The 27494-nt window shown below is 37.2% G+C and overlaps 1 protein-coding gene across 6 annotated transcripts in view; it reads right to left on the minus strand.

Moving 5' to 3' along the window:
• Positions 1 to 27494, minus strand: part of RBPJ (recombination signal binding protein for immunoglobulin kappa J region) — a 139951-nt gene that overhangs the window by 12844 nt on the left and 99613 nt on the right. For 3 of the 6 annotated variants that reach the window (XM_065699460.1, XM_065699475.1, XM_065699452.1), the window contains exons 2-3: positions 9243 to 9281; positions 6095 to 6190 (exon numbers count right to left, since the gene is read on the minus strand). In XM_065699460.1, coding sequence (XP_065555532.1) covers positions 6095 to 6190; positions 9243 to 9281 — 135 coding nt within the window. Of the gene's footprint in view, positions 1 to 6094; positions 6191 to 9242; positions 9282 to 15709; positions 15732 to 21376; positions 21436 to 27494 lie in introns of those variants that run through there. The other 3 variants (XM_065699492.1, XM_065699483.1, XM_065699467.1) reach the window with 2 other exon arrangements.

A 27494-nucleotide genomic window follows, 5' to 3' on the forward strand; every position in this document is an offset into this window, starting at 1 on the left:
AAATCAAAAAAAAAGAAAAAGAAAACAAAATCAGCATGAGATGCAGTTACTGAGTATCTTTCCAGTTCAATATATGCAATGTAACATTCTGCATTTCTATAAAGCAATTTCTACACTTAGAAAGAAGAAATTCTCAAAGAAAGTAAAAAGTTGAAAGCGATGACAGTGTTTTGCTTTTTTAGGTGCATAACATGATTCACACAGAACAATTCCACAAACTAATTTAATGGACAACTGCTGACTACAATTTCTAAACACTTGGTGTTTCATCATTACAAAGGAGGGAGTCTATTTCAACAAAGCATAAATCTCTTTGCAGTCTTTAAATGGAATACATGTTACATCTTCATAGAATCATGGAACAGTTTGGGTTGGAAGGGATCTTCAAAGGTCATCTAGTCCAACCCCCCCTGCAATGAGCAGGGTTATCTTCAACTAGATCAGGTTGCTCAGAACCACGTCCAGCCTGGCCCTGAGTACCTCCAGGGATGGGGCATCCACCAGCTCCCTGGGCAATCTACGTCAGGGTTTTGCCACCCTTACTGTAAAAAAATTTCTTCCTCACATCCAGCCTGAATCTCCCCTCTTTTAGTTTAAAACCGTTACACCTCATCCTATCATGATCAGAAGCACCTCCCTAGGGTGGCAACAGCCCACTGTGAAGCCTTTCACCAAGGGACAGGTGACCAGGCTCTTTCAATTACTCAGCAGTAATGGGTTGTTTTAACTTTCATTACTGTAAGAATAAAGTTCTGAAATTTTAAAATGACCATGAATAGAAGGAGTAAGCAGTAATACATGCTATGAAATAGCACACATGGTATATCCCCTTTTTGCTTTCTATTATGCCTTTTGCATTTCATCTTCCACTACCTGACCTCTGCTGTCCCAGCTTTCCTCATGAAGATGCTGAATGACTGAGCAGGAGTATATTTAAGTAAAACATGACTTTCTGTTATGTGCCAACTAAATCCCCCCCTTCCTACTATAATTTTTTTATCTCAAAACCAAGAATGCATTTCCTACTTTTCAACTGCATTTATTTCAAACAGAGACATGTCCTAATTTTCCCCAATGCTTCTCTAAAGGAAAAACGATCTTAAGAGCACTTACTGGTGAGGGAGACAGTGCAACGACAATGATCAAGAAGAAAAAATTCATATTAAAGTACAAGGTGCATGCTACTTTCTACAGGACCAATCTGATCTATATGCCCTATATCACCCTGCATCTAGATGTAAATACCAAAATTGTCACCTGGTTGCTGCAACTTTCAGCATGTTTTAGGAGAAAACTGAGACAAAGCAAGAAATAACTGCCTTAGCATCAGACTGAGAAAATGTCTACTGCAGACACCTGTGATCACATTTGAAAAAATACACAGATACACAGATATATATATATATGTGCAGGTGGAAAGGAAGCAAGAGTGTAAGAAGTAATCACACTTTTATTAGACTGGTAAGGGGTCAAGCAAGGGCAGGGATCATGCCCAAGCGCTGCTTAGAAGGCCTACTCTGCCATCCCAGACAGGGGAAACATGATTGTGGTCCTCTGTGAACAATACTTTTCAAATGGGGGTTATGAATGAACTCCTAACTATTTGGGGAGGAAGTTTCAAGTAAAAGATCCTTTGGAAACAAACTCATATTGCCAGAAAAAGCACACCATATAGCTAGTCAGCTTGTGAACTCCAATGACAACGCAAGATACTTTCAGTGTTAATAGATGTATCCCACTAATTCTATTCTCAACAGGTATAAGCTACTTCCAGTAAGAAATTATATACAGACTAAAAATTAATATCAACCTTTATTAATGGAGCAATACTTTGCAAAAAAGAATACATACCCCCTGTCTTCCAAGTAGATATAATACCATAAAGCCAACATCACACATTTACCTTTCTTCCTCATGTACTCTTTTGTATTTTTCTTAATGTTAGAACAGAAGGGAAAAAAAGAAAAACAATCCTCAAAATTTTTCATATAATTTTTCATTACAGCTTTATTCTACACCAAATCCTTCGAATAGCTATGGCCACTAGGTGGCAATGAAGATCCAGGAGAAACGAGTTTTAACCCACTGGACAGAGAGAAAACAAGCCACAACAATTAAAGCGCTCTTTTCAAATTAGCACACAGAGAAAAACCTTGGAAAACTATGGCTTACTGAACAAAGACAGAAACTTTTTAAGCTGAGACAATTTTATGTTTGGTTTAAACTACCAAATAAGAAAGAAAGAATCTGGACATCCACAATTGGAATGCGACTCCTTATGTGCACTCTCCTAACCTTCAGATATAGGCAAGTACAGTCTCAGGACTTTTTCCTTTGTATTTACAAACCCAGAAACTCATGTATAGAAGAGATTAATTATAATTTTCCTATCCAACATAGTGTGAGTAAACCATGAGCATTTCTTATTTTCACAGATGATTAAAGAAAGTATCTTTGATATGTATAAAATAACTGCTGTAAACAGGTTCTCTCATTAATATTTCTGATGTAAATAGGAATGTAAATATTTATGTGAGAAGCTGGCTTTCAGATAACTACAATAAGCAAATAAGAAAAATAAAATCACCTCCCTAAAATAACTAATTTAGGTAGTTTCCAGTATTACTGATGGGAAATAAAGTAGGACAATGTTTGGTGGAACAAATGAAAATACTCTTCCTTCAACCTTTGATTTACAGGGCCTACTTCTCTCTACTTTCACCACAAAACTAAAATAAGACTGAGTAGGAGGTAAAAATTCTTCTGAAGTATTAATATGACCTATAGTAAAAAGAAAATCATGTTGGAAGGAAAGCCAGCTGTGTGTGGTTCTTCTGAACTTGCTGAAAATACTCAGTACAAGAAATAATGCTGGAAAAGCATGTAGGATGCAATTTCCTCATTGGGTTTGTTCTCTTAAAACCTCTTTTCTATGCTGTGAGCAGAGTGGCAATCCCGTGCTGAACATGCAGCGAAACAACGCAGGACCTTAATGTTGCGTGTTCACACTTGTTCAGACTCTGAAGAGAGGAGTCTCAGTGAAAGATAAATACGGAAATAGTGTAAGAAGCACCAAACATCCACACTCATCACTAAACATCACCTGAGTATCAGCTGAATGCTTTTCAAAGATGACTGCCATCCAACAGGAAACATTAGGCAAAAAGTCTTAAACTCAACTGAAGTCCACCCCTGAGCTTCTTACGTCCTGGCTTCTTTATCAGACTAAACAACATTAACTTTAGGAAGAGCAAAGCTAGTTAATATTAGTCCACTTGAAGAAAGTGGACATCCTTTCATTATTGTTATTTACAGGTAAGTACCAAGAACACTCTCAAATTAATCCAGAAAAGTCTCCATCCACATGGCAACAACCTGGAATTGCGTTTCTGTAAGGCCTGTTTATACCAGACCACACTACATGAGACTGCGCCATGTACCCCGAGTTTTCAACAGAGTATTTCACCATCTATTAAGCCTCACCAGAACACTGAAAGGTAGTTATTGTGCTAATCTTTTAATTATGCCATGCAACATTTACTAGTGATAAATATTTTCCATGATCTCACAACAAACAATGTTTGAAGACCAGAACAAAAGGTAGAAGCTTGTTTAGGGTTTTTTTTAGGTTTTATGTTGAAAGACATAGAACTTAAATGTAAGAAATAATTTGAAATGAAGAAATTAAAGACTAAGATTATATTTAAGACTTTAAGAAATTTTGTAATGTGACTTCTCAGTTACAAAAATAGTGCAATTTAACTTATTCTTCAAGGATTAAAATTTAACCAGATTATATCCATGCCATCATTACTGATGCTAACAGTCTAGGAACTAGCAGAACAGCAGCAGAGACAGTTTAAATGGTGTGTTAAAGCATAAGAAAAACTGGAATATTTAAACAGGATAATGAAAGCTTAGTATGTATTCCCAACTTTCATTTCACACCCATATGGCAATCAGTTCACTATGACAAACATCCAAACATTTTCATTCCTAGTCATCTACTGAGTTCTGAAACTCTCTAGACTCATTTGACATGCTCCCATTTTTAAAGAGGTTAATCTGAGATACCTTTCATGAACTAATGCAACTGTGCTGAGATAGGCCACTGAACTGCACCTCCTAAAATCTGAAGTGGTAAAAGAATGCCTTATGTCAGTTAGCAATCATTTCAAGCAGTGAGAAACCAATAACTAGTTTACTGAGCATTACTAGTACTTTGGTAACATACATGCAAAAGTGATTTTTAACAGAATCAAGTGAAATATACACGTATATTGAGGGCAACGCGAATTTATGGCAATTCTATTAATTACACATAGGCGCTTTCAGAAACTTTTAGCAAGTAACAATTTGAAGCTTTGCCTGTATTCTTCAGAACACTTATTTAAGTTTTCCAAACTGTAACGGAACTTTGAACAATCAAAATCACTACTTTATCTTTTTATTTTCTCCCTTCTTTCAATGTAACCTGCTCTCCAAAATAATGATACATGGGACAACTTTGCAAAATGTTCCTGCCCTCATGAACTGCTGCAGCCCCTGGAGAAAAAACTGATTGAAGTTACAGATACACTGCTTAGAAAATCACTGTCTTATCTGCAGGCACACCCATCATTTTTTGGGAGTAACATGCTTTACTCATCTGCAGTAATGAGTCAACTATTCAACTCTTGAATGACAACACAATCTGACAACATAACAATCAGAGACCTCTATACTGCCATGATAAATCTTGCGGGCTGCAAAGGGTTAAAGTTATCACTTACTACTAGCAGGGCCTTGCACTGCAACACTTTTGCGTTTATGTTTGGCAGTGAGCAAGAAGGCTGTATAGTTACAGAGCAGATATGCAGCACGCTTGTCTGCTTCCATGCCTTTCCTCCTTCCTGTTTTGCTGACTTCCCATTTGAGTCTCATCAAGAATTGCACAAAGATCTAAAAAGCACTTTGAATTAACAGTTCCATGGAGCTGCAGAACCTGGACCCTGCCCAAAAGAAAGGGCTAACAGAAAGGACCACACATATTGAAAAGACAAGCAGTCAGGCACAGAATACTGAAGAACAGTTGAAAATATAGTCTGCAACTACGATTCACAGACATCAGGAAGTGTGAGTTAGATTGGCAGCAACGAATGGAGGACTTTGCAGGCTTAATTCTAACATTCCTGTTTTCTAACACCTTCATGTTTAAGTATGTTAAAATCTCAGATCTCAGAAAACTGTGAAAAAACATAACGATGTAATAGGACATGAGTGAGTGTAAAAGTAAGGTTAAAAATTCAAAACCATTAATGTACTGAATACTTAGTCTTTTGTGACGAAAAAAATATTAATAATAAAAAGTATCTGAAAACTAACCAAATACTGCACTTCTTATTTTAGTAAAGTTGAAGGTAGAAAAATACAGTTTATACTTAAAATTCTATTTTGCCATGAGGACTAGAAATCTGCATCTGAAGGACTGTCCTATTTGCTTCTACTAGTCATTAAGTAAAAATATCGCATAGAGAAGAATGCAGGAAATTCACCTTTACCTAAAAAGCATTCATCTTCACGTTTACAGATTCCGTCCTTTAGAGAACTACACATTATTGTAAGTTGTACTCTACTGATTTTTACAAGAGAATGTTAAAGAACCATAAATATGGTTATGATTGACCTGTTATTATTTTAAAGCTATTACAGATCTGATTCAGAAGAATATCTTACTGAGGCTGGTAATTTCCCTTTCATATTAATTCGAAATTAGTCAAGAAAAACCTCCTCTACAAATAGTCACCATTGATCACCTTGCTTACTCCAAACTTAAAATGTAAGATTTAAAATTTGAGCCATTTTAATTCAATGGAAGAAAAACTTCATGCACAGATAGAGAACCTGTTGGTAGAACAGCCATCATCACAGAAAATTGCCACAGGTTTGCAGCTTTTGTTACATGATCAGATGATCTCAGGAACACATTTTGCCTTACACTTCTTCAGTCTATAGTATGATCTGAGGAATTCTACACCTGCTACACACCAGACCACATCCTACAGCTTCCCCTAGCTGGGAACTCTAGAGGAAGCCAGGAAAGAATAGAACTTACCTTTTTTCATTTCCATACGACTTCTGTGCAACTTTTGCATGGAGTATTAGCACTGTTTGATCACCTCGCTCCTTCAGGTAATTTCGCATTGCTTCCCTAAAAATTAAAGACAAAATAAGCTTTGAAAATTCATTTGTTTTGTTTATAATTATAATAATCCAAAGAAAGTTTTAGGACAAAAAACCCCAACACCTGAAGTTCAAAAAAGGCAACCATTAACAGCATCAAGATGAGTTTGCTTTGGTTTTTAAGACAATTACACATCAAAAAGCAGCAACTCTCTTGCATGAAACTAGCAGTAAGGGTCTGTGGTCATTTTTACAAGTACTACATTTTCCAGAACAGATGCTTGTGATGTAAAATTGTATCAATGCCAATGACTACACCACATTTAAAGTCCATGCCACAAATATTTGACTAGAACACACTTTATTAATTGAATATTGTCTCCTTAACCAACTTAGATAGTAAAAAGAAAAAGATTCTCCAGCTTATCATTTCATCTGGTTTTCTAGAGGAAGTCTCCACTTCCTGCATACAACTGGGTAAAAAAAAAAAATTAATTAGATTTTCTATCGTTCAACACCAATGTAATGACAGACGTCATATAAAAGCTGTAATTACCTTAAACACACTAACAGAGATTCCTTGAGAGAAGTAAGAGAACAATACACCCTATCATTCTTCTGTATAATAATCTAACTGTTCATTAAGCAGCATGCCAAATTCAACACCCTGGGGTTTAGCTGTGTAGGAGAGCTGACAGGAACACTTTTAAGTCCCTGGAGGAGCTTTTGTGGGTTGAATGCCCACCAATGTGCTCATCTTCAAAGTCATCAATCAGAGAAACAAATTATGAATTTTAAGGAAGTTATATGAAGAGATGAAACCCAACAGAGGAAAGGTTTTTTTGTTGCTCTTTTGTTTGGGTTTTTTTGTTGTTGTTTGAGGTTTTTTGTTTTGGGTCAGTTTGTTTTTTCAAACTGTACCTAACTGTTGAGTTCTCTTTGGACAGATCCAGAAAACCAAACATTTCCAGTGAAAAAAAGATGAAGTATTTTGGATGGAAGCAGTACTTTGTTTACAAGGCCCTTTCCAAAAGAAATCCCCACATACAGTTTCACAGGGGAATGCAAGTAGATGGCGGGTGTTGGACGACAACAATCCAGCTTTGTTAATAATGTTTTTTTGTAAATTCTTGCATTCGCCATGTCTGCATAAGACAGTGACCAGTGTGTGAAATTATCTCTGTAAACAGCAAGATACAAGAGCAAAGACTTGAATTTCTGTTTCAAATTTGGACTAACTTGATCAATGTGTATTTGACACTGGTAAAATCGGTGTTTATCCATGAAAGGACAGATGGAAGATCTATCTCGAAGCATGCAGACTTACTTTTATGTACAACCACTGTTTAAGAATACATTTTAAACCACAACACATAATTCACTGTGAAATCATTATTATACATTTCATTATGATATTATTAGTTGCATGTAAGTGGTTTAAAAACTTATCTGACAATTTGAAATACTATTAAGAACAGTGTCATAATAAATTAAGAACATCTGTCACACTAAAATCTTTTGACTTGACTATCATTTAAAAAAAAAACCAGCAACCCACGCACACAAACGCTAGGTGCTAGTTAATGTTTATTTAGCACTGTATGAGGATGAAATTCTGCCTTTTCTCCTGGTCTGTTGTTACAGTGGACTTGTACAATCCAAGCTTCTAAGAGAACTAGGAATGTTCCCCTCGGACCCCTCCCGCTGATAAAGAAAATACGCAACCATTGTAATTTTTACACAACATTTTTCTTTTATTAAATCTTAAAACTCTCTATGAATGTAGCACTTTCACAGTTTACATCTAAAAACAACGAGCACAGTATGAACAACGTAGTGCTGTTCTGCTGGAACTTGCATGATGATAAACAGATTATCAGACAAACAGGACTGCCTTCACACAAAGAGTCAGAATAATTTCCCAATAATTGAACTAAACACCTTTAAGGGTTTACAGATACATTTTTGTAGCATTACGTAAACCAATCATACTCTTAAAAATGTGTGTTAAGGTTTTTCCATTTCAGCATTGTTTGTTTCCAGCCTCTAGAAGTATAGAAAAGGTTTACAAGCCACTGAAGGATGGCTAGCAGTTCCCAGCTGCCTACTCACAGGAAAGAGTGCCTGGCATATCTAGTACCTAAAATCCTGCATATGAAATTTAAAGTCACTACAGGTATAGAATACTTATTTAAAAGAGCTTACACTGAACAGTCATTATTTCTGTTGTTCTTTTTAAATCATAGAAGACAAATTCTGTCAGTAACTTCACAGTGATACTAAGATGCTACTGCTGAAGATAGAAACCAGTTCATTATTTAAAACTTAGTATCCTTAAATATCCCTGAAAATAGGTAGGCCAATGGGAAACAGGAATGTTTGTTCAATTACTTATAAGTCAGTACAGATAAATTTTGCACTGAAATTAAGTTTAACAATACACAAGCTAACCTGAAGCTTATCCAGAAACATGGTGAGACAGGTATATCCAACACAAAATGTAAATGCACCTCCCCACCCTGAGCTTTACATAAGGCATCATAAATTTCATTCAAAATATAAGCAGGCCAGAGTGGTGTCTTTATACAGCACTAACACCACACAGAACTATTGAAAAATTGCACACCTATCATACTTCAAGCAGACAATGGATTATAAACTCAGTGGCTACTTTAGATCAGCAGAGTTTGTGGCACAGAATAAAAAACATTTGCACAGACTGTGTTACAACAATGGTGACTACCTGACAGATTCTGGTGTAAATACTTCCAGGCAGACCAGGAGCAAATCAGGCACTGTACTTCAATCCCTCTAAACCCTTTCCAGAATGGTCTGACTTGATGGTACTAACTGATGCTTTCTCCGACTGTTCAGGTTTCATCAAAAACTGGTTAAGATCACTCCTTGACAGTACTGTGTTCATTTTGATTTTACCTGCTGCATGACAGCAGTAACACAAGTGAATTTTGGCACTAAAAAGTGTTATTAGGAAGCCAAAATATTTAAACTTCGAAATCCTTCTAGGAATGAAAAGGGTAACTTTAGAAAACTATTAAAAACAGACTTTCTTTGATGCTTACCTGGTGAGCCGTTTCGGTTGAGGTCGCTCTCCAAATTTCCTGGGAAAAAAAAGAAGATGCTAATTTAAAAGTGCTTAGTCATAATTTTACAGTGAAATACTATCCCAATTTTACAATTTTTGAAAACGTACTGAAATTTGATGTCTTTTCATTGTAATTTTCTGGAGAGGTTACTATTAAAGTATCAACCATCTCCTAGCAATAGCTTTGTACACACTAGCAGAGGGGGGTTTCTTTATCTGGAACACTGGATGACATCCTTTGCTAAAGTCACATTTACTTCCTCTCTGAATCAGTTTTGAAAAGTTCAGGTATCACAGTTATGTAAATAGCCAAAGGATCTTTGACACAGCACTGACCAGAAGTGCCAACAAAAAGCAATTATTATCACCATACAGAAATCAACAGACTAATCTCCAAGTTGACAAATCACAGTGAATGCTTCCCATGAGGACAATTCCTCATAAATTTGCTTATCCTTAGTGACTTCTTACAAAAAGGATGACAACATATTTCATACATGCTGATACAGAATTGTAAGAAAAATCTCCCTTGTCAAACGTAGCCAAGCATGATCCAGAAATACCCTGTTATACACTTGGTTTTTTAGCCATAAGGCATAATGTGTTCTGAGGCAGAGCTTTAACACTGTTCGCGACAGAGAGGATGCTCCTTACACGCAGTTGAGACTTTCCACAAAAGTATATATTTATACAAGAAACTGAGTTTACACAGGATAGAAACATTTTCATTAACAAAAACATACTCAGATTAAACCAAAATGACCAGGTAAAAAAACTGAAAAAAGAAAGGCTGCTGCAATGTACATCAACCTGTCATGGAAGTACAACCACAGCTAAAATAAGGAAAAAGAGGGAAGTTAAAAGAAAATAAAAAGAAAAAAGAAACAAAAGAAAAAAAAGGAAAGGACAAAAGATAAGAGGTAGATTTAGCTTAACACCTTTCTATCTAAAAATAAGCTGAGGCATAAGAGAGTCTGCTTCTGCTGCCAATGTTCAGAAATATCTCTATGACTTGGCAAACTCCTTTATAAGTGGTCATTATCTTTGCCTTTATACTTCTGGGATAGTGAAAACCCTCCCCTCTCCTAATATTGCCCTACAACAGTGTTGGAGGCTCTCTAGGACAAGTAAATGATGTGATGAGAAATTCCACTGTTGATGCCGAGGATCTGTCCTGAACTCTACAGCAACTGGTGGTGGAATGATTCGATGTATTCCAATTTCATGGGAGTAACTCCAGAAATGCACAAAGTAAAAATGCAGAGCTAACGGCACTACACAGTTGAGCAGAATAGCACTTAAAAGAGTGACAAGAACATTCAGCAAATTCTGAAGTTATTTTTCAGAACTTGAGCAATTAATCTTCTAAAGTACTGGCAGTCTTTCCTATGCAGAAGAACTGAATAAGCAAGATGAAATCAAATTGCTTCTTTTCAGTTTAAACAATGAAATTAAAATTTACATTTCCACCCAGACAGAAGCTCCTTTCACATTGTACTTAGTTATTGTTAGCATACTGTTCACTTGTTTGGTTTTATTTTAACTTCAAATGAAGAATGAAACCAAAATTTTTGCTGCAAGATTTGTGTTCATGTATTTTAAATTTTGAGATCTATGGGACATGTACTTCATTTCTGTTTCCCTCTGTGGTATGTATCACTGCATTATCATATTTGTAATGCAGAAAGGTTACAAGAAAACTGAAACAGCTTTGCCACTTGGCAGCCAGGAAGTTATATCCCAAAGCTTATCTGCTTATCTTTTCAGGATCAGCCTTGTGTCATCTCCCAAGCATACCCTGTGCCTCTGATTTTTCCCGGGTAACAGTGTGAGTAGGTGTGTGCATCCCACCTCACTGTTCTCCCCTGAAGACCTAGGATCATTAAATCTGGCAGAGGATTCACTTGTCTGTGACTCACTAGCTAGACAACAGATTATCTTTAAGCAATAATTTACAATATCCCTATAGATTAACTGTCTGATCTGGGGTAGAACTAGAGTCTTTGCTTCAATCCCTCCGCACATTTTAATTCCCCAAGAAAAAAATTAAGAGGTGCCTATTTTGGAGCAAAGGAGACACTGGACACACCACACTTGCTTGTACCGTGGCCAAGAGATCCCATCCAAGATGAGGACACTAGTACATCAGAAACCACATTAACACAGAAAAAAATGCCCAGACAAAATCTTCCACTCCCGTAAGGCAATATCTAGCCATGCAGAACTCTGAGCATAGATGATTCAGTCCCCTTGCATGTACAGTTACTGCTGCCTAAAAAACTTTATTAATAATAGAGGCATCTACACACAAAAAAGAAGCCATTACTTAGAGAAATAAACACCTATCTTTCTTTAGTCAAATCCTGAATATACCACACAGGAAAAAACACCAAAATCCCCATTCTTCAGAGGTAGAGCTAAAGCACCGAGTCATTCTGGAGATACACAGGGTAAACCCTGATCATCTGATGCTCAGTGCACCACCTTTATATTTCAACATGCCAACTTTCCCTAGCCTCCTCCATTCAAAATAAAGTTAGTAATGTCACTGTAACCAACTTGTGAACCTGTAAAAAGGCTACCTTTAGCAACATGAACCTTCCAAGACATTATGCAAACTAAATTTGGTAGATCTTTAATTATTCATAGAATCATAGAATGATTTGGGTTGGAAGGGGCCCAAAAGATCATCTCATTCCAACCCCCCTGCCATAGGCAGGGACACCTTCCACTAGATGAGGTTGCTCCAAGCCCCATCCAACCTGGCCATGAACACTTCCAGGGATGTGGCACCTACAGCTTCTCTGAGCAACCTGTTCCAGTGTCTCACCACTCTCATAGTAAAGAATTTATTCCTAATATCTAATTTGTATCTACTCTCTACCATCTTAGAGCCATTCTCCCTTGTCCTATTACTACATACCCATGTAAAAAGTCCCTCTTCAGATTTCTTGTATGCCCCTTTTTAGCATTGGAAGACATTAGATGGCGGGGCAAAGCAGGAATAAATTACATATTCATATTTACTGAAAGTCCAATTTTTTCCTAGCTCTGAATTAAATTCAGCTACTTTTTCCTCTGTAATGTTATCTTGATGGCCAGTTGATGGTTATGTACCCTAGCCTTCATGCCACTGAACAGCACTCTCCTGTACCACCTCAAAATAATTTCAAAGATCCTATAAATGTTCCCCAGAACTAAGAACTCTAACTGACCCACTTCCATCACTAGACATCTTCATAGGGAAAACTATATTTTAGTAAAAAGAATGTGAATTTGTACAGGAATGCTATAAACCAAATTATTTAAATAAGTATCCAATAAGTACATGCGTAAGGTTGATTGACATTGCATTCTTACGCATCCAGTAAAAAAAAAAAAAAAATCTCCATAGCTCAATAGCAACAGCTAAACAAGTTAGAATTCAAGAAAGATTAAGAAAGGAATAGGAAACACAAACATTACTATGTCACAGCATTATTCTGCCACACACCCACACTCCTGAAAACTGCCTGCTGTTCACTGAAAACATACGGGGAAAAAAGTTACTCGGAGTAATAAAACACACCACAAAAGTCAATATGGATGATCGATAGTTTTCATATGCAATTGGCTAAAACACTTCAGCTTTTAGTGAGTGTGAGCACACGAGAAAAAGCAGCAAAGACGTAGGAGACTAATACGAGATACGCAAAATGTGAAAAAGAGCTGGCTGTTCTCTGGCTTGCAAACACCGGAACTGGAAAATACATCTAATACCTGAAAATTTCATTTTAGAATAAAAATCTTTTCCCCGGCTCTACAAACCTTGTTATAACTAAGTTGTGAAACATATTGCTAAAGGATATTGTGAAGGCTAAAGCACAAACGGACTCAAAAGATTAAAGAGAAGTCGGGTACAGAACTCCATTAGCTTCTACTAATCATAATGACCTATTTTTTATAACCTCGTTCTTAGGAAAACCTAAACCATTCCCTATCAGCAGCAAAGAAGTTACCAGGAGGGAAAAAAACCCCAACAAATCAACCCAGTTTACATTTAGTCTTTTACATTCTTAAACTTCCATCACTGATGACTAGAAGGCACAGACCAGTGAAATACTTCTACAAACCAGGTATATTCCACAGCAGCAATTGCACCCAGGATGCCGGATTTTCAGTCATGTTGCAAAACTCAAGACATACAAACACCACACGAAAATATGAACCATTAATGGTTCACCTGGTTTATTCATTCCTTATGTCTGCAGACTTGAGAGATACCTCTATTGACAACACAATCTGAAGTACAAAAAACTATCAGTAACTACGTTGCAGAAGAAACGACTGAGGCCTTTTGCTTTTTCTGATGTTAGGACAGCTCATCTGAAAGTGCAAGAAACACATTATCTATGGTTTTGTCCTAATGAGAGACATTGTACAAGTGATGATTGCTGTTATTTCAAACTTTAATGTTTCACTGGCATGTTGAAAAACAGGCCAATTCAGACATTTCCAGGTTACCTGTCAGAGATGACAGGGACTGCATTATTTTTCTTGCATAGGTTTTCCCTGGATTTTACTGTTCTGGAATTTCTCCTGATACTTACTATTTCCAGACTTCTTCTTTGTTTACATCTTGAAAATTTGCAGATTGATGGATAACAAAAGGATATGGTAATGTATCACAGTTCTATTCTTACAGTGGTTATTAAACAAGCTAAATATATATAATTTTAAATCCCAATTATAAGTTATATATCATTATATCTGAATGCTCATCAAGTTCCTTTTTTTATTTTACTATCCAAGAGTCAGCACTGTTTCAAGTGCACTGTACTGGAACACTGGACATACTGTCAAGTTGCCATTTTAATCCACAAAACAAAAAAACCTTGCTAATTCAGTTCAGGACAAACTGCATTTTATTAGTATTTCCCTATCGCACTGCACTGCAAACCTAAGTGTGAGCATTAGTCACACCATAATCACTTGCTGTAGCAGCAAGTTTTACTTGTTCTAGTAATTCTTTTCCCAGTATTTGCTCTAGCGAGTAGTTTCTATTCTATTATTTTCATGTATTTTATTTGTTTTCTGATGCCTTGTATATATTAATTTCACTTCCCCATTTTGTACTGTAGGCGTAACTTTTCTCCCACATCATATCCCAAATCAGTCTTCTTTTCAAGTCCATCCTTTTCATTTCACAAGTCCCAGTTCGCTGTTCAAACTTTTATTCAAACTTCTTTTCCCTATTCAGAGAATGCGAAGTAAACTTACTCTTTTTACCTCTTTACTGACATCAAGTAACTATGGAAATGAACAAGTGCACTAACATTAATCTTCCAAGTACACTAACTAATTTTGCTCAAGCTTTTAATATTCTCAGGCTAGGTAAAGGCATGACACAACATATAGAGTGTTTCAAATATTTTCATAAAATATCAGAATACCAAATCCTGTTTGGAATTCCTCGCTCAGATACAATAGGTACTATAGTATAGTTTTCTATGGCTGCAGGAACGTGAATGTCCATTGCTTCCACCATGTACAACAAAGCATAAAGACAATCTATAACTTATTTGTCTTTACTAAAAGTATCAAACTTTTTTCCTGTTATACAGTCTTACTTTCTAGAGATAAGCATAATTGTAAGGGCTGAACTGCTTTTTTTTTTTTTTTTTTTTTCAATAGTTCTACATTTCAAGTCAACTTTGGAAGGAAAAATAAAAATTAACCACAGATGTGCCACTTGCAAGAAAAAAAAATTATAAATAAATAAAAAATCACATGTTATCCCATCCTCAACTTTTGAGTATCTGTAGTCTCTAAACTGCTCTAGCATCCTCCTGAGTGGAATATGAACTTCAAATTCTTCCGGTATTGGCCTTCAGCCAAGAACATCCTTTTCACAGTCCCTCATAAATTCCATCCACCTTTACTTACCGAGCACAGAAGCCTTAAAAAATACTTCAACAACATTCAAATAGAGGCAAATTTCAGTCATTTGCCTTAAGAATTGTATCTTCAGTTGGCCTATAGACTGACACAATTCTTGGCATCTAGTAGGAACAGCATGGATCTTTCTGTAAATAGTGCTCTCCAGAGAGGCAAAAACAAGAGAGTTGTCAAATTTGAATACAGCAGGAATAACAGCTGAGCAGAAAGCAAGCATGCTGGAGAGGCCCATGTGGGGGGAATAGCAGGAAGAATGAGGACTGAGAATGGGAAGACATGAGTGGCAAATTAGGACTTGCTAGGTGAGAAGAATGGGCCTGAGAACATTGTGGGAGATGAGGCACCAGAAAAGCCTGTGGCAAGACAAAGCATTCAGATTTAACTCTAGAATATGCAAAGACAAAATATACTACAGTTACTGCCTTCTCTTTTTTTTTTTTTTGTGACAGTTTTCACAGTGTTTTAAAAATTTCAACACTGAAAATAAAAGCAAAATACTTGCCTTACCCTGAAGAATCCAGACACAAAGGAAACAGCCATGTGTTCAGATCTCTTTTTCTTCTTTTTGTCTTACACAAACATGAAGAGATCAGCATGGGTGTTGGGGGCTAAGCTTGGTAGGCAGCTAAGAGCCACACTGCCACTTACTCTGCCCTGCCATCAGACAGGTGAAGAGAAAAGCATGAGTGGAAAACAAGAAACTCGTAGGTCTAGATAAAAACTGTTTAACCAAAGAGAAGTGGAAGAAGAGAGAAACAAAATAAAACAAGCCAATCACTCACCACCTCCCAAGGGTAGACAGATGCCCAGCCAGTTCCAAAGCAAACGCTGGGTTAACCTTGCTAAACCCTCCTCCTCTCCATGTTATCACTGACACTATATGCCATGGAATATCTCTTTGGATAGTTTGGGTCATCTGCCTGGTGGTGTACCCTCCCAACATCTTGTGCACTCCCAGTCACTGTGGGGGGGATGCAGACGGGACATAGTGAGAAACCTTGACACTGTGCAAACACTGTTCAGCCAAAGCTAAAACATTAGTGTGTTATCAACACTGTTTTTATCGCAAAGAACACAGCATCAGACCAGCTGCTATGAAGAAAATTAACTCCATCCCAGCCAGACCCAATACAACGAGAAAACTGAAGAAAAACTGATGCTTTCTACACGGGAAGCAAGTGCCAGATTTCGGAAAGGCAGACTGCCTGTTTAATGGAAGCATTTAACTCCCAAATATCCCACCGTCAAATCATTTCCAACTGGACACCTGTTGGCGCTTTTGACTAATTTAGCAAGGGCACATATCACAGCATTTGCTGCAGAACATGTTATAGGAACTCTTTAATAAGCTACAAGGGATGATTGTAATACCTCAGCATGGATTCTGGAAACAATCCCCAGAGAAGTGCTCAGAAGGAAATGTCCTTGGAAGGAAGTTACCCTGTAACTGTTCAGTTGAATCCTTCCAGCTCCTTCTCCTAAACCACAAACCTCCCAACATTGTCAGAAATCAGATAATGGTGATCACTTCTCCAGGACAACATAAGACCCACAGACTGACCAAGTGGCAAGTCCCACTTGCCTTAAACAAAGCTGTCAAAGAAATGGGTTTTGAGACAAGTACAATGTGCTTCACATAGGCTTACTAGAGGATAGACATGAGTTAAGAATACTAAATTAAATACAGAACAGAGTGACCAAAGAAAGTTTTTACTTCCTCAAAGGAGGTTTGAGGGAAACAATGCTTGAAACAGGAGGGGGCTAATGAAACGAATTTCAGATTTTTATATAATCTCCAGAGAAGTTTCAGAATACACTGTGTGATTCAGAAAGAGAAAACATAAGAAATTCCAACCTCTGCTCTCCAACAATATGAAGTGACAACGAAGATTGGTGAGAGGCTGAAGTTCCAACATTTCTAATATCTACCAAATACCGGGTATCCCAAAAGCCATTAAGTATGACAGGACTGGAGAGGAAGAAATACTGCCACTTCAACTACTACAGGCTTACCATAGTTAGGAGAGTACCAAAAGAAACCTCTGTGCTACACTTAACCCCAGTTCTAAAAACAGTGAACTGTCAGATGCAACCTTCTCCTACACCTCTTACGCAGCTTGGAATCTGTGAATGAACGTGAAGAGCTTGCGGTTGAACAGTAAGAAGAAAGCCTTTTAAAGAAAGAAATAAAAATAAGGCAAGTAATTTATAGCTACTTATTATTCTCCCTCAACTTTAAAACAACTGCTACATACTTGAAAAGCTACTAAGTCTTTCAAATGTACATTCAGCTTTTAAACCAAGACAATCCTCATCATGGCAGGACCTACTGCTTCCACCATAAGAAACAAAAATACTTTTCAAATAATTAATTTCAAGTTGCTATGTGATCATTTACTACAAATACATTAAATGTGGTGTACTACAAGATCACCAGTACACAACCTCTCTAGGTTTACCTGGTCTACTGAGGTTGTATCTAAGATCCAGGAAAGTGAAATGTAGGTTTCACTTAGGAACCTAGGTTTTCTAGGCTTAAAGTTTGAGGATTAATATAAAATATTCTTTTTCAGCCATTAGCAGAGGCATCATCTAAGAAAGTCAAAAGAGATGGATTCAAGTAGCATGCTGGGACTATTTTCCCTCTCCCTTCTAATCCTATGCCCATTTCCAGCTTCAATTTGCTTACTACAGACAAATGAGTGAGGAACTGAAAAGGCACCAAGGAAAGCTTGCACTCATGGACTTTAAACATGCTTAAAATTATCAAACTCAGTAACATACAACAGTGTCCATGTACAGGACACACTGAACACTCCTCAAGAGCTATCCCTTAATCTTCCATTTGTTAAAAATGTTTCACATAGGTTAAGCAGTATACCGCAACCTACATGGTAAGATCCAGCTACTTCATATCAGACTTGGGTTTTGCATACTTCAACATTTAGAACATCACAATACATCAACAGTAAAAGCAAAGCAGCAGGTATCCATTTTAAAACAAAGAGATTTGCTGTTCATGTAGGTTTATTTTTCTGTGCACAGATTTCTGTGAAGACAACATGCAAATACCGAAAATATTTTTGTGCATTCACCTACACAACCATATTCTCTTATAAACTTTTTAGAATACAACTCCAAGGGAAAAGATCATCTATCACTAGGACACATGATCCCATCTGCTGATTTTACAGACACAAAGAGAATTCCTATGTTTTAAAAAATGGCCCTTTATGATCCGGCATGAGCTGGCATATAAAAAAGACTGTAAAATTTCACACAGTGGTTTCTGCTACAACTGGCTATGAAATCCACATTAAATATAGCTGTTGATTCACACCACTTTTAGTATTTGTTTGCTGTTGGAGATACCAGGTGCATTTAGTTTCTATAAGTGCAATTTATTCTACATTGCTATCCTTTATTTTTTAAATTAAGCTGAAAACATGCAGCTCCTACGATTTACGAATGATAAAAATGCACAGCTCAAAGAAGTCATGTTTTACAGGTTTAATCCATTTAAAAAAAACCCAAAACACCTACAGGACGCAATTTTTAAGTGATTAATGAAGAACACAAGTAATTGGATCTATGAATTCAGTCAGGATGGAACTAAACGCAAGCAATTAATATTACTTGTGCTCAAATAGAATATTTCACATTTATCTTTTCCATGGATGAGAATACTGAATAAATGAACCATACAAATGGCTAATTTATCTTCTCCAAAACCAAGGTCAGATAATTAAGGAAAACAAAGACAGTTGTACTACCTGTAACATCCATTGTTATGAAGACTGTATCCTGAAGATAAGGACCTGAACTAAAAGCTAACCCATTTTTTAAAATAAATACAAGTTTCATACCCACACATAATGTACAAAGAGCCAACCTCAGCCAATCTGCTTTGAAATACCACTGACCCAATGTACCTTCTTTATTATCCATCCATCACACTGGAAACACAAACTAAAAGGCAAATAAACAAGCTTGTATTGTCAAAAGAAAGGACAAGTGATGAAGCAATTCTCTCAGTCACTCTATACTCCACAGCCTACTACTCCACACAACCTTCATTCTTCAGAAACTTGTGAGCAGATACACTTTCCTCAGGCTACTCTGCTCCACCTCCCACACATTTTCAATTTGCCTTCCACCGCTTTTTACAGTTTGTTGTAACTTAATGCCATACAGCCTAATACAACCCAGCCTACACTGTGAATGCCACTAACTACTGTGGCTTTACCTGTGTGGAATCTTGGAGAAACGAGTTTTTAACTCCTTACCCTAAACATTTTATAGTCTTTTACTATTTCCTTTCACTTAGCACAACCACATAAGTTGTTGCTGTGCTACTTCCTCAATAAAAATACTGCTGTGGCTGTTACTCAGTTCTAAGAAAGGTCAACATGACAATGAAGATTATGCAGATCCATTACATTGCAATGATGTATCTGTCTTAGGAGTCAGTTTTTTTCTGCTGTGTACGTACTGTGATTTATGTAAGGAGATATGTAGGACATATGGAATGCAATACACAGGTAAATGATGCATTTCAGAGGCTCTTATTCATTCTATAATATCACACACCTGAGGTACAGAAACTGCTGCAGAAATCACACTGATCTGCCTTGTTGCTCCCTCCAGGTACAACTGTGCACAAGCGTGATCCTTTACTGCTAATGAAGTCAGCAAAATGACAGTTTCCAGATCACCCATCACGCCACAGGCTGGTTCATCATTCAGGATGAGCACATGCACTAACAGAGTCACATGCAGTCATCAGCTCACTCTCACTTTCGCCTGCCAGCATCACTTAGGCCCTGATTCTCATCACACTGTCTATGGTAATAAATATTGCTGTAAAGACTCTGTCCTGAAGATTAGGACTTGAACTAAAAGCTAACCCATTTTTTTTTAAATAAATACAGTTTTCATATCCACACATAATGTACAAAGAGCCAACCTCAGCCAATCTGCTTTGAAATACCACTGACCCAATGTACCTTCTTTCTAATCCATCCTACAAAATGAGGTAAAGTTAATTACAACCTTACCAGTTGAGACTGTCTAAGGGACATGAACAATGCTAGCATTTCTCCTACTCCTGAAGTTCTTTTCTCCTCTGCAAAGAGCAAATGATGGGTGGTCCAACTGCACTGTGGTTCTGTGGAAGTAGGGGGCACAGCAGCCCCTAAAATCACAAAACCAGAAAGCTTTCCATCAACACACAAAACATTCCCTCTCTTCAAGAAAAACAATATGGAAAAAAAAAAAAAGACCCACCTGCTCCAGGGTGAATGCCACCAACCATGCACTATCACATCTTTGTACTGCATGTTCCTGCACTGCTCCAGCCTACACTTAAAGAATTTAAGTCCTCCAGCACAGGGAACATTTTACGTGTTTGAAACAAGTCTTCTACTGTACAGCCCTATATACACTTTTGGCACTATATCAAATAATACTGACATAAATACAATAGAAAGAGCTCTGCTTCATTTAGTCACGCCCTCTCACTGGAAGTCACTGGTTCAATCAGAAACTCCCTCTCCCTTTTCTGACCCGCTTTCATCCTCCCACGCTGCTTTCGTTATTGTCCCCTCTCTTTTCCAATCCCCATAAAAAGCAAATCGCAGAACCACAACTGCAATTTAAATACAGCTTGCAGTATCAGTAAATAGGCTCACTTTTGAACAACTTACAGAATATAACCAAATTCACTTCTTTACAGTAGTCTACCTACCTTTGGGAAAAAATTTCATCCAGTAAATTACTACACTTGCTCATGATGCTAAGAATCAAAGGTATAGTCCAAAAAGGCTATAATTTTAATCCAGACATAACTCACACAACTCTGCCACACTAAGTAAGGCAAGAAGTAATGACAGCTTATTTAAGAACAAGAAAGCGCCTAAACATATATCTGCAGATGTGTTTTCCCTGCTTCTGCTTTTTGCTGCAGATACTTGTAGCAAAGACCTCAAGTATATTAAAGAACTTAGATATATCAACTTTAAGTTGCCATTAAAATGTTGGAATGGTGTAGAATGTGAGAAACATAATAAAAAATTACTCCATGTATAAAATTCATTTATATTCACATGCTATTATTTTTATTAACTCCCTAATAACTTTGGCTCAGACGGAAACTGCAGATTTGCACACACTTACCTTAGCAACTGATAGTGTTATCAGCTTGAAAAACCAGCATGCCAACAGGATCTCAGTCCCTAAAACACAATATAATTTGGCTCAGCTATTGTAACTGCATAGGGAATATGCAATATAAGGCTCATTAGTTTTATCTTCATCTGCTCAAACAGAAAAAGACTGTCAGGAAAACAACTGCATGTATTTCACAAAATTGGCTACTAAAACAATGGTAAACTGCTCACACAAAAAAAGCAGTCTGAAGCACGTCTCCATGTGTAACATCCCACATTCACAGCTGTCACCAAAAACTACTTTGCTCAGTGTATGGTTATTTGGATTCTTCTTGACCATCTAGCACAGTAAATTTTCCCCTAGATCTTACCTTGCACGTCACCTGTGAATAGATAATTTCACAAGTAAACTTGACTTTTATTTCCTAAGTGGTTCTATGTCCCCCTTGACCATAATTTTAGTACAGCAAACCTTTGAAAACCAAGCAGCTACCTTTTATAAGAAATTAGATTTCTAAGTAAGAACAAAGTTACTGAGTACTAAAGCAGTGTTTTTTAGTTTACCATCTGCCAATAACTGCAAATAAGATTCTTTTTTTTTTAGTTGCATTAGGTATCAACTTTAATAAACCTGTTACCTCTCTTCCCTGCTTATTTAACAAAAGTCACAAATCAGACAAAAGAGAAGACTTTTTCACCTACTTTCCTGCCAATATAGGAACCCTCCTATACTGTAGTACCTGAGGATTTGCTCAACATTGCTTTCAATGACTGAATGTCTGCTGTTCAGAGAACAGTTTCCCTCTTTAAATACACCTTCCATCCTTCACTGGAAGACAAGCACTCATCTGTGCAGAAGGCAACTTAAAAACACTGAATAAAAAAGAAGGACAAAACTTAAGGTTCATGGCTTCCTTTGAATTACCACCGTTCACTGTAAAGCCAAAAATACATAAGAGAAGCAGAAATTGTGAATGATTTTGCAAGGAAGTGGTAAAGAACCATACTAAACTGCAAAGGGGGAAGACTCAAAAAGCCAACCTAACCTCACTAACCATAAAGGCAAATATGTACTTATTTTGAACATCCCTTAAAGAGGTAAAAGGTTCTCGACAGGGATGGTCATTGGACAGCTCAAAATTTCTAACCACTGCACTAATAAAGTAATAGGTTAATCACTCTTCCATGCACTTTTCCTTACTCCATACCCACATAAACAAAGGAGCGACTGCTTCCTACCAGCAGGAAAACAAGGAGAGCATACTAATCTGTCTCTAAGGGGCTTAATGTCCTGCTCCAAGTGCCCCAACTGGCTTCCCCTGCACCCACCACCTGCAGAGCTCAGACCTTCACAGGGAGCCAACTCAGTCCATCATTCTGTCACACCACTAATACACTAGGAAGCATGAGACAGAAGGAAACCAGTGGGTTTGGTTGCAGAAAGCTGTTTGGTCACCTCAGCAAATTCAACTTTAACAGAAGCCAAAAGAGATTACATAGAAGAAGCAGCTAAGCTTGTTTTCGATTACATTCTACCGAGTTTGTAGCTTTCATGGGAAAGAACTATATGTAAGAAAATAAAACACAGAGAAATTTTGTAAGGAAAATGACTGGCAAAACCTAAGTCTTAAACATAATTAACAGATCTTACCCGCAGACTAACATCCTTACTCAAAGCTTAGCTTAGGATAGTTCCAAGACTCTCATCCCAAATGCAAAATGACAGCTAAGCATACTAATACCTCTAAGGTTTAAGCAGACTGACTCTGACAAGTCTTGCTGCGACAGTTCAAGTCACCACTGTCTCAAATGTCTTTCCCACCTCTCTGCTAGGTCAGGGTAAGCTAATGTGTCTGTGCCCCAGCTGCCCCAGTTCACAGCTGGAGTGTGGCTACACAGACAGCTGAGCTGATGTGCCACCACCAAACACAGGGTGCCTGCCAGTTTCCCCCAGCTACCCTGACCTACCCTTACACCCCCTACTCCAGCACTTGTCAGACCTTTCCGCAGACAGATTGAAACCAATAACCCAGAACAAAACCTGTATTTTAGAAAAGGAGAGGGGTGAAAGAAAGTGAATTTTACTGATTCAGTCATGAATCCAGTGAGTGCCAGCATGATCACAATGCAATCAAAAGGAGAATGTGACCTCCCACATTGGTGGCAAAGCACTATTAGAAAGCTGGTGCATCCATACCTTCACTTTAGACCCATTTCAGTGTATTTTAAATAATGTAATAGTATGCACGGTAATGCAACGGTATACACAATGCTCAGCCCACCAAAGCAGAAATTTCAAGAGCCATCTTTAAAAATCTTTACTGTATTTTTATACTTCTACAAAACACCTTTAGGAAGTGGGGATGATTCTACAGCAACTCAGTCAGCTGAGACAACTTTTTATATTGTAGAATATTTTTTTGTAAACAGAATATTATTACAGTCTGCATCCTCTCATTCCCTTTCTTCCTCCAACTTCCATACTTAAAATCCTTCAAAATGCAAAATGGAAGCAGCTCTGTATGTATGTTAAAAGGAAACTGCTAGAGTTTATATAAGCTTATTGCTATGCAGCTATGTCTCATTCACAGATTCTAGATACCTATCATACGAGGTATTATTGTGTCTAGCTCTTTAAATAATCAGATTAACTTGTGACTGGTATCACAAGTGATACCAGTATGTAAGCAAAGAATAGGTTATCAGCTCGTAAGGAGGTTTCCATGCAAACAGTAATTTGCAAATTGGCAAATAAAATTAATCTCCTCACAGTAGATCAAAATGATGACACAAAATCTGTAAATACATATATTTTTTAACAAAGCCGTATTTGGCACCAACCTGGTTTACAAAATTACAGGGTTTCCTAGATTTCAGATGTTTTATTATTGCATCACCCAAGAATTACGCGGTTACACTAATATTAACTGGGTGCAGTTGCAAAATGAGCTGTCAGCATCCTAGAATTAATCAATCTCAAGTATATTGTTTCGTAATTAAGCTTATGAATACATCATCCCATGAATATAAAAACAGCAGCAATAAACACACATCCCAGAAAAGAGGGAGAATTAGAAGGCTCTTTTTCAGCTTTCTAGGACAACTGAATCATTTGGAGACCATTCTTCATTGTGAATCTTTTTCACTGTGGTTGTGCTAAAGGTCTCCAACTGGGAAGCATTTATACACACACATTAGCCTTAAAGGTTTAAAGCCACATAACTAGACAGCAAAACTAGGTGATACTCCCTGTGCAGTTTACAAACCTCTGTTTTAATAAAAACATACATGTTTTATAATATTTAAAAACACTGGAATTATTGTTGGTGAACTGATTCATAGTTCTACGTTTCAAAGAGATTAATTTATTCTCCAGCTACAGCCCCTGCAAAAATTAAGACATCATTCCCACATATGAAAGTCTCAGAAATTCACATGCTACTGCTGAACCCAGGACACCAATTTAACAAATACTTGATTACTAAAAAACAGGATATATACAACAAGAAGGGTATTGTTGTTAAAATTATATAAGCTAGACGTTGCTTTCAATTAGCGCTATTTTTAATTGCAAAACTTGAATATTTAGAAACAAATTGCTAGAGAAATACAGTCTCGGCAAAGCCTATGATCAAATATGATAAATACTTCTAATAACTGTTGCGGTAAACGGGTCAGTGATCCCTGAACAAGATAAACAGACACTCCAAAAATATACTTTTACTCCTTCTTATCATAATGCATTTACAACAACCATCTGAAAAGATTAAACTACATGTCTGGGATGACAGCAGGCTAACATCTTGTCATACTTTCTCCCAGTACTATAATATCACAATTCTCTTACATACTTTGCACATGTTCCTATTGTGCCTAAATAGCTTTTACAGGGCATTTTTCGTAAGAAAAAAAAAAAATCTGTACAGTACAAACGCAAAGCGGTTATTATTGTCCATTTTTTTAAATGGGAATTGTGTGAATCATACTTAATTCAAGTAGGCTTGCTTTTCAGGTTTGTCAAGTTTAAACTCCACACAGATGCAAATTACTGGTAAAACTTCTCCCTGCATCTTAATGAGTACACTGTAAACTATGAAGCCAACTTGAAAACAAGAACGTTTCTGAGACAAATTATAGTTGACCTACGTATTTTTAGTGTTTAAGAGCTAGTATTTAAAAGAATATTTTACCCAACAGCACTTAACTTCTGCATGATTTTGAACCTGGGACTGCTACAACACTCGTTTCCCAGAATAATGCCTGTGCTGGCATAAATTTTTGTGTAAGGATTTTACTGGATGATAAGCATGCCTAAGCAGTGTTGCAAAGGCTCCCAATGCAAGCTCTTTTCAAAACATTGCTCATCCTTTCAAGTACATTCAGGCCACAAGGGAAAGTAAATTGTCAAAACTATTTTGAAGTACTAAACAACTAAAGTTAGCAAGGTCAGCAGCTACAAATGTGCCTCAGTCATACCTTGACCAGTTTAAAAGAGATGGTCAACACATGGCTGCTTACTGTGTAGTACGTGGAACAGGCTAATCAATAGGGAGATTTGCTTCCCACAATTCCTGCCTACTGCTGCTTCAAACAGACAGACTGAGCTCTCCAAGAAAAATGGGAAAATCATGGATATATGTGATCATTAAAGTTCAGCAATTAGATAGATAAGGTGACCTCATCAATGTTTACAAATATGTAAAGGGTAGGTGTCAGGATGATGGAGCTAGGCTTTTTTCAGTGATATCCAGTGATAGGACAAGGGGCAATGGGTGTAAACTGGAACATAGGAAGTTCCATGTTAACATCAGGAAGAACTTCTTTACTGTAAGAGTGACAGAGCACTGAACAGGTTGCCCAGGGGGGTTGTGGAGTCTCCTACACTGGAGATATTTAAGGCCCGCCTGGACAAGTTCCTGTGTGATGTACTGTAGGTTACCCTGCTCTTGCAGGGGGATTGGACTAGATGATCTTTTTAGGTCCCTTCCAACCCTTGCGATTCTGTGATTCTGTGAACCCCCGAATTAAAACATGCAGATGCCTGTGCAGTCAAGATAAATGAACAAAAAAGTCTCATCCGGCAGAAAATTGGGGGATGACCTATATTAGAAGTTACAGCTTCGAATTCAGCATTGCAGAGAGATGGTAGCTTTTATTCCATGGCCTTAATGCATTCTGGAAAACAGGGACATGCTAACATGTCCACAGAGCAGGCCCAGTACTCCACTAACAGCTAGTACTCCTTCATTGCTTTATTTCTGCAGTTTCCAAAAAATGAAGCTTATGCTACAAAACTGATTAACCATCTTTGCAGTAACTTTGGAACCCATACATCAATTCTAAGTTTAAAAAGAAGACAAGTTAAAGTTTTAACAATTAAGTTGCTATGACTTTTATGAAATCTGGAAGCTGGATAGGCATTTCCGAAACACTGATGTCACTGAAAAGGACAAGCAGAACTTGGAAGTTACACGCTGTTTCAGAGCTGGTCACTCTGCATATACTATCTGAATAGATAGTAAGTGTATGCCTTAGCGATACTACAAATACACTTTGCCCATTAGGGATGAAGGAACTCCTGATACTGTCCAAGAAACTCTCCTCACCATACAGGGCACAAATGCATAGGAAGCACAAGTTCTTTAGTCTGGCTATTTATAGAACAACTTGGAGACCAAAAAAAAACCCCTGTTACTTGACAACAGCATATGCAAAATGCAGTCTAAACAAATGAAGAAAATTCAGAACACCAATTTGAAAGTGCTTTAATTATCTTATAAGGTTATGGGAAAGTTTAAATATTGTCAAAACAGCATTCACGCATATGGAATAAATACCAACATTTCATCTTGCAAGTCGTTTCAATTTCGTATCTACATTCTGTTCACACAGGCATAAGAAATATGGAAACCAACTGTTTGCTCTGCAGAGGGTCTCCAGAATTTCTAATGATAAGAATGCCATTTACTGCTGAGTCACACACAATTTTAGGGCACCTGCCTTAAGTGGATTTTAAACAAAAAAAACACAACCAAACAAACAAAAAGCCCCCCACAACTATGAGTTGCGTACTGAATTTATTTATGACTATAAACCTGTTGGAAGAGGTATCAAATTATGTTATA

This window comes from Lathamus discolor, chromosome 1 (assembly GCF_037157495.1).
Source record: "Lathamus discolor isolate bLatDis1 chromosome 1, bLatDis1.hap1, whole genome shotgun sequence".
NCBI classification, from domain to species: Eukaryota; Metazoa; Chordata; class Aves; order Psittaciformes; family Psittacidae; genus Lathamus; species Lathamus discolor.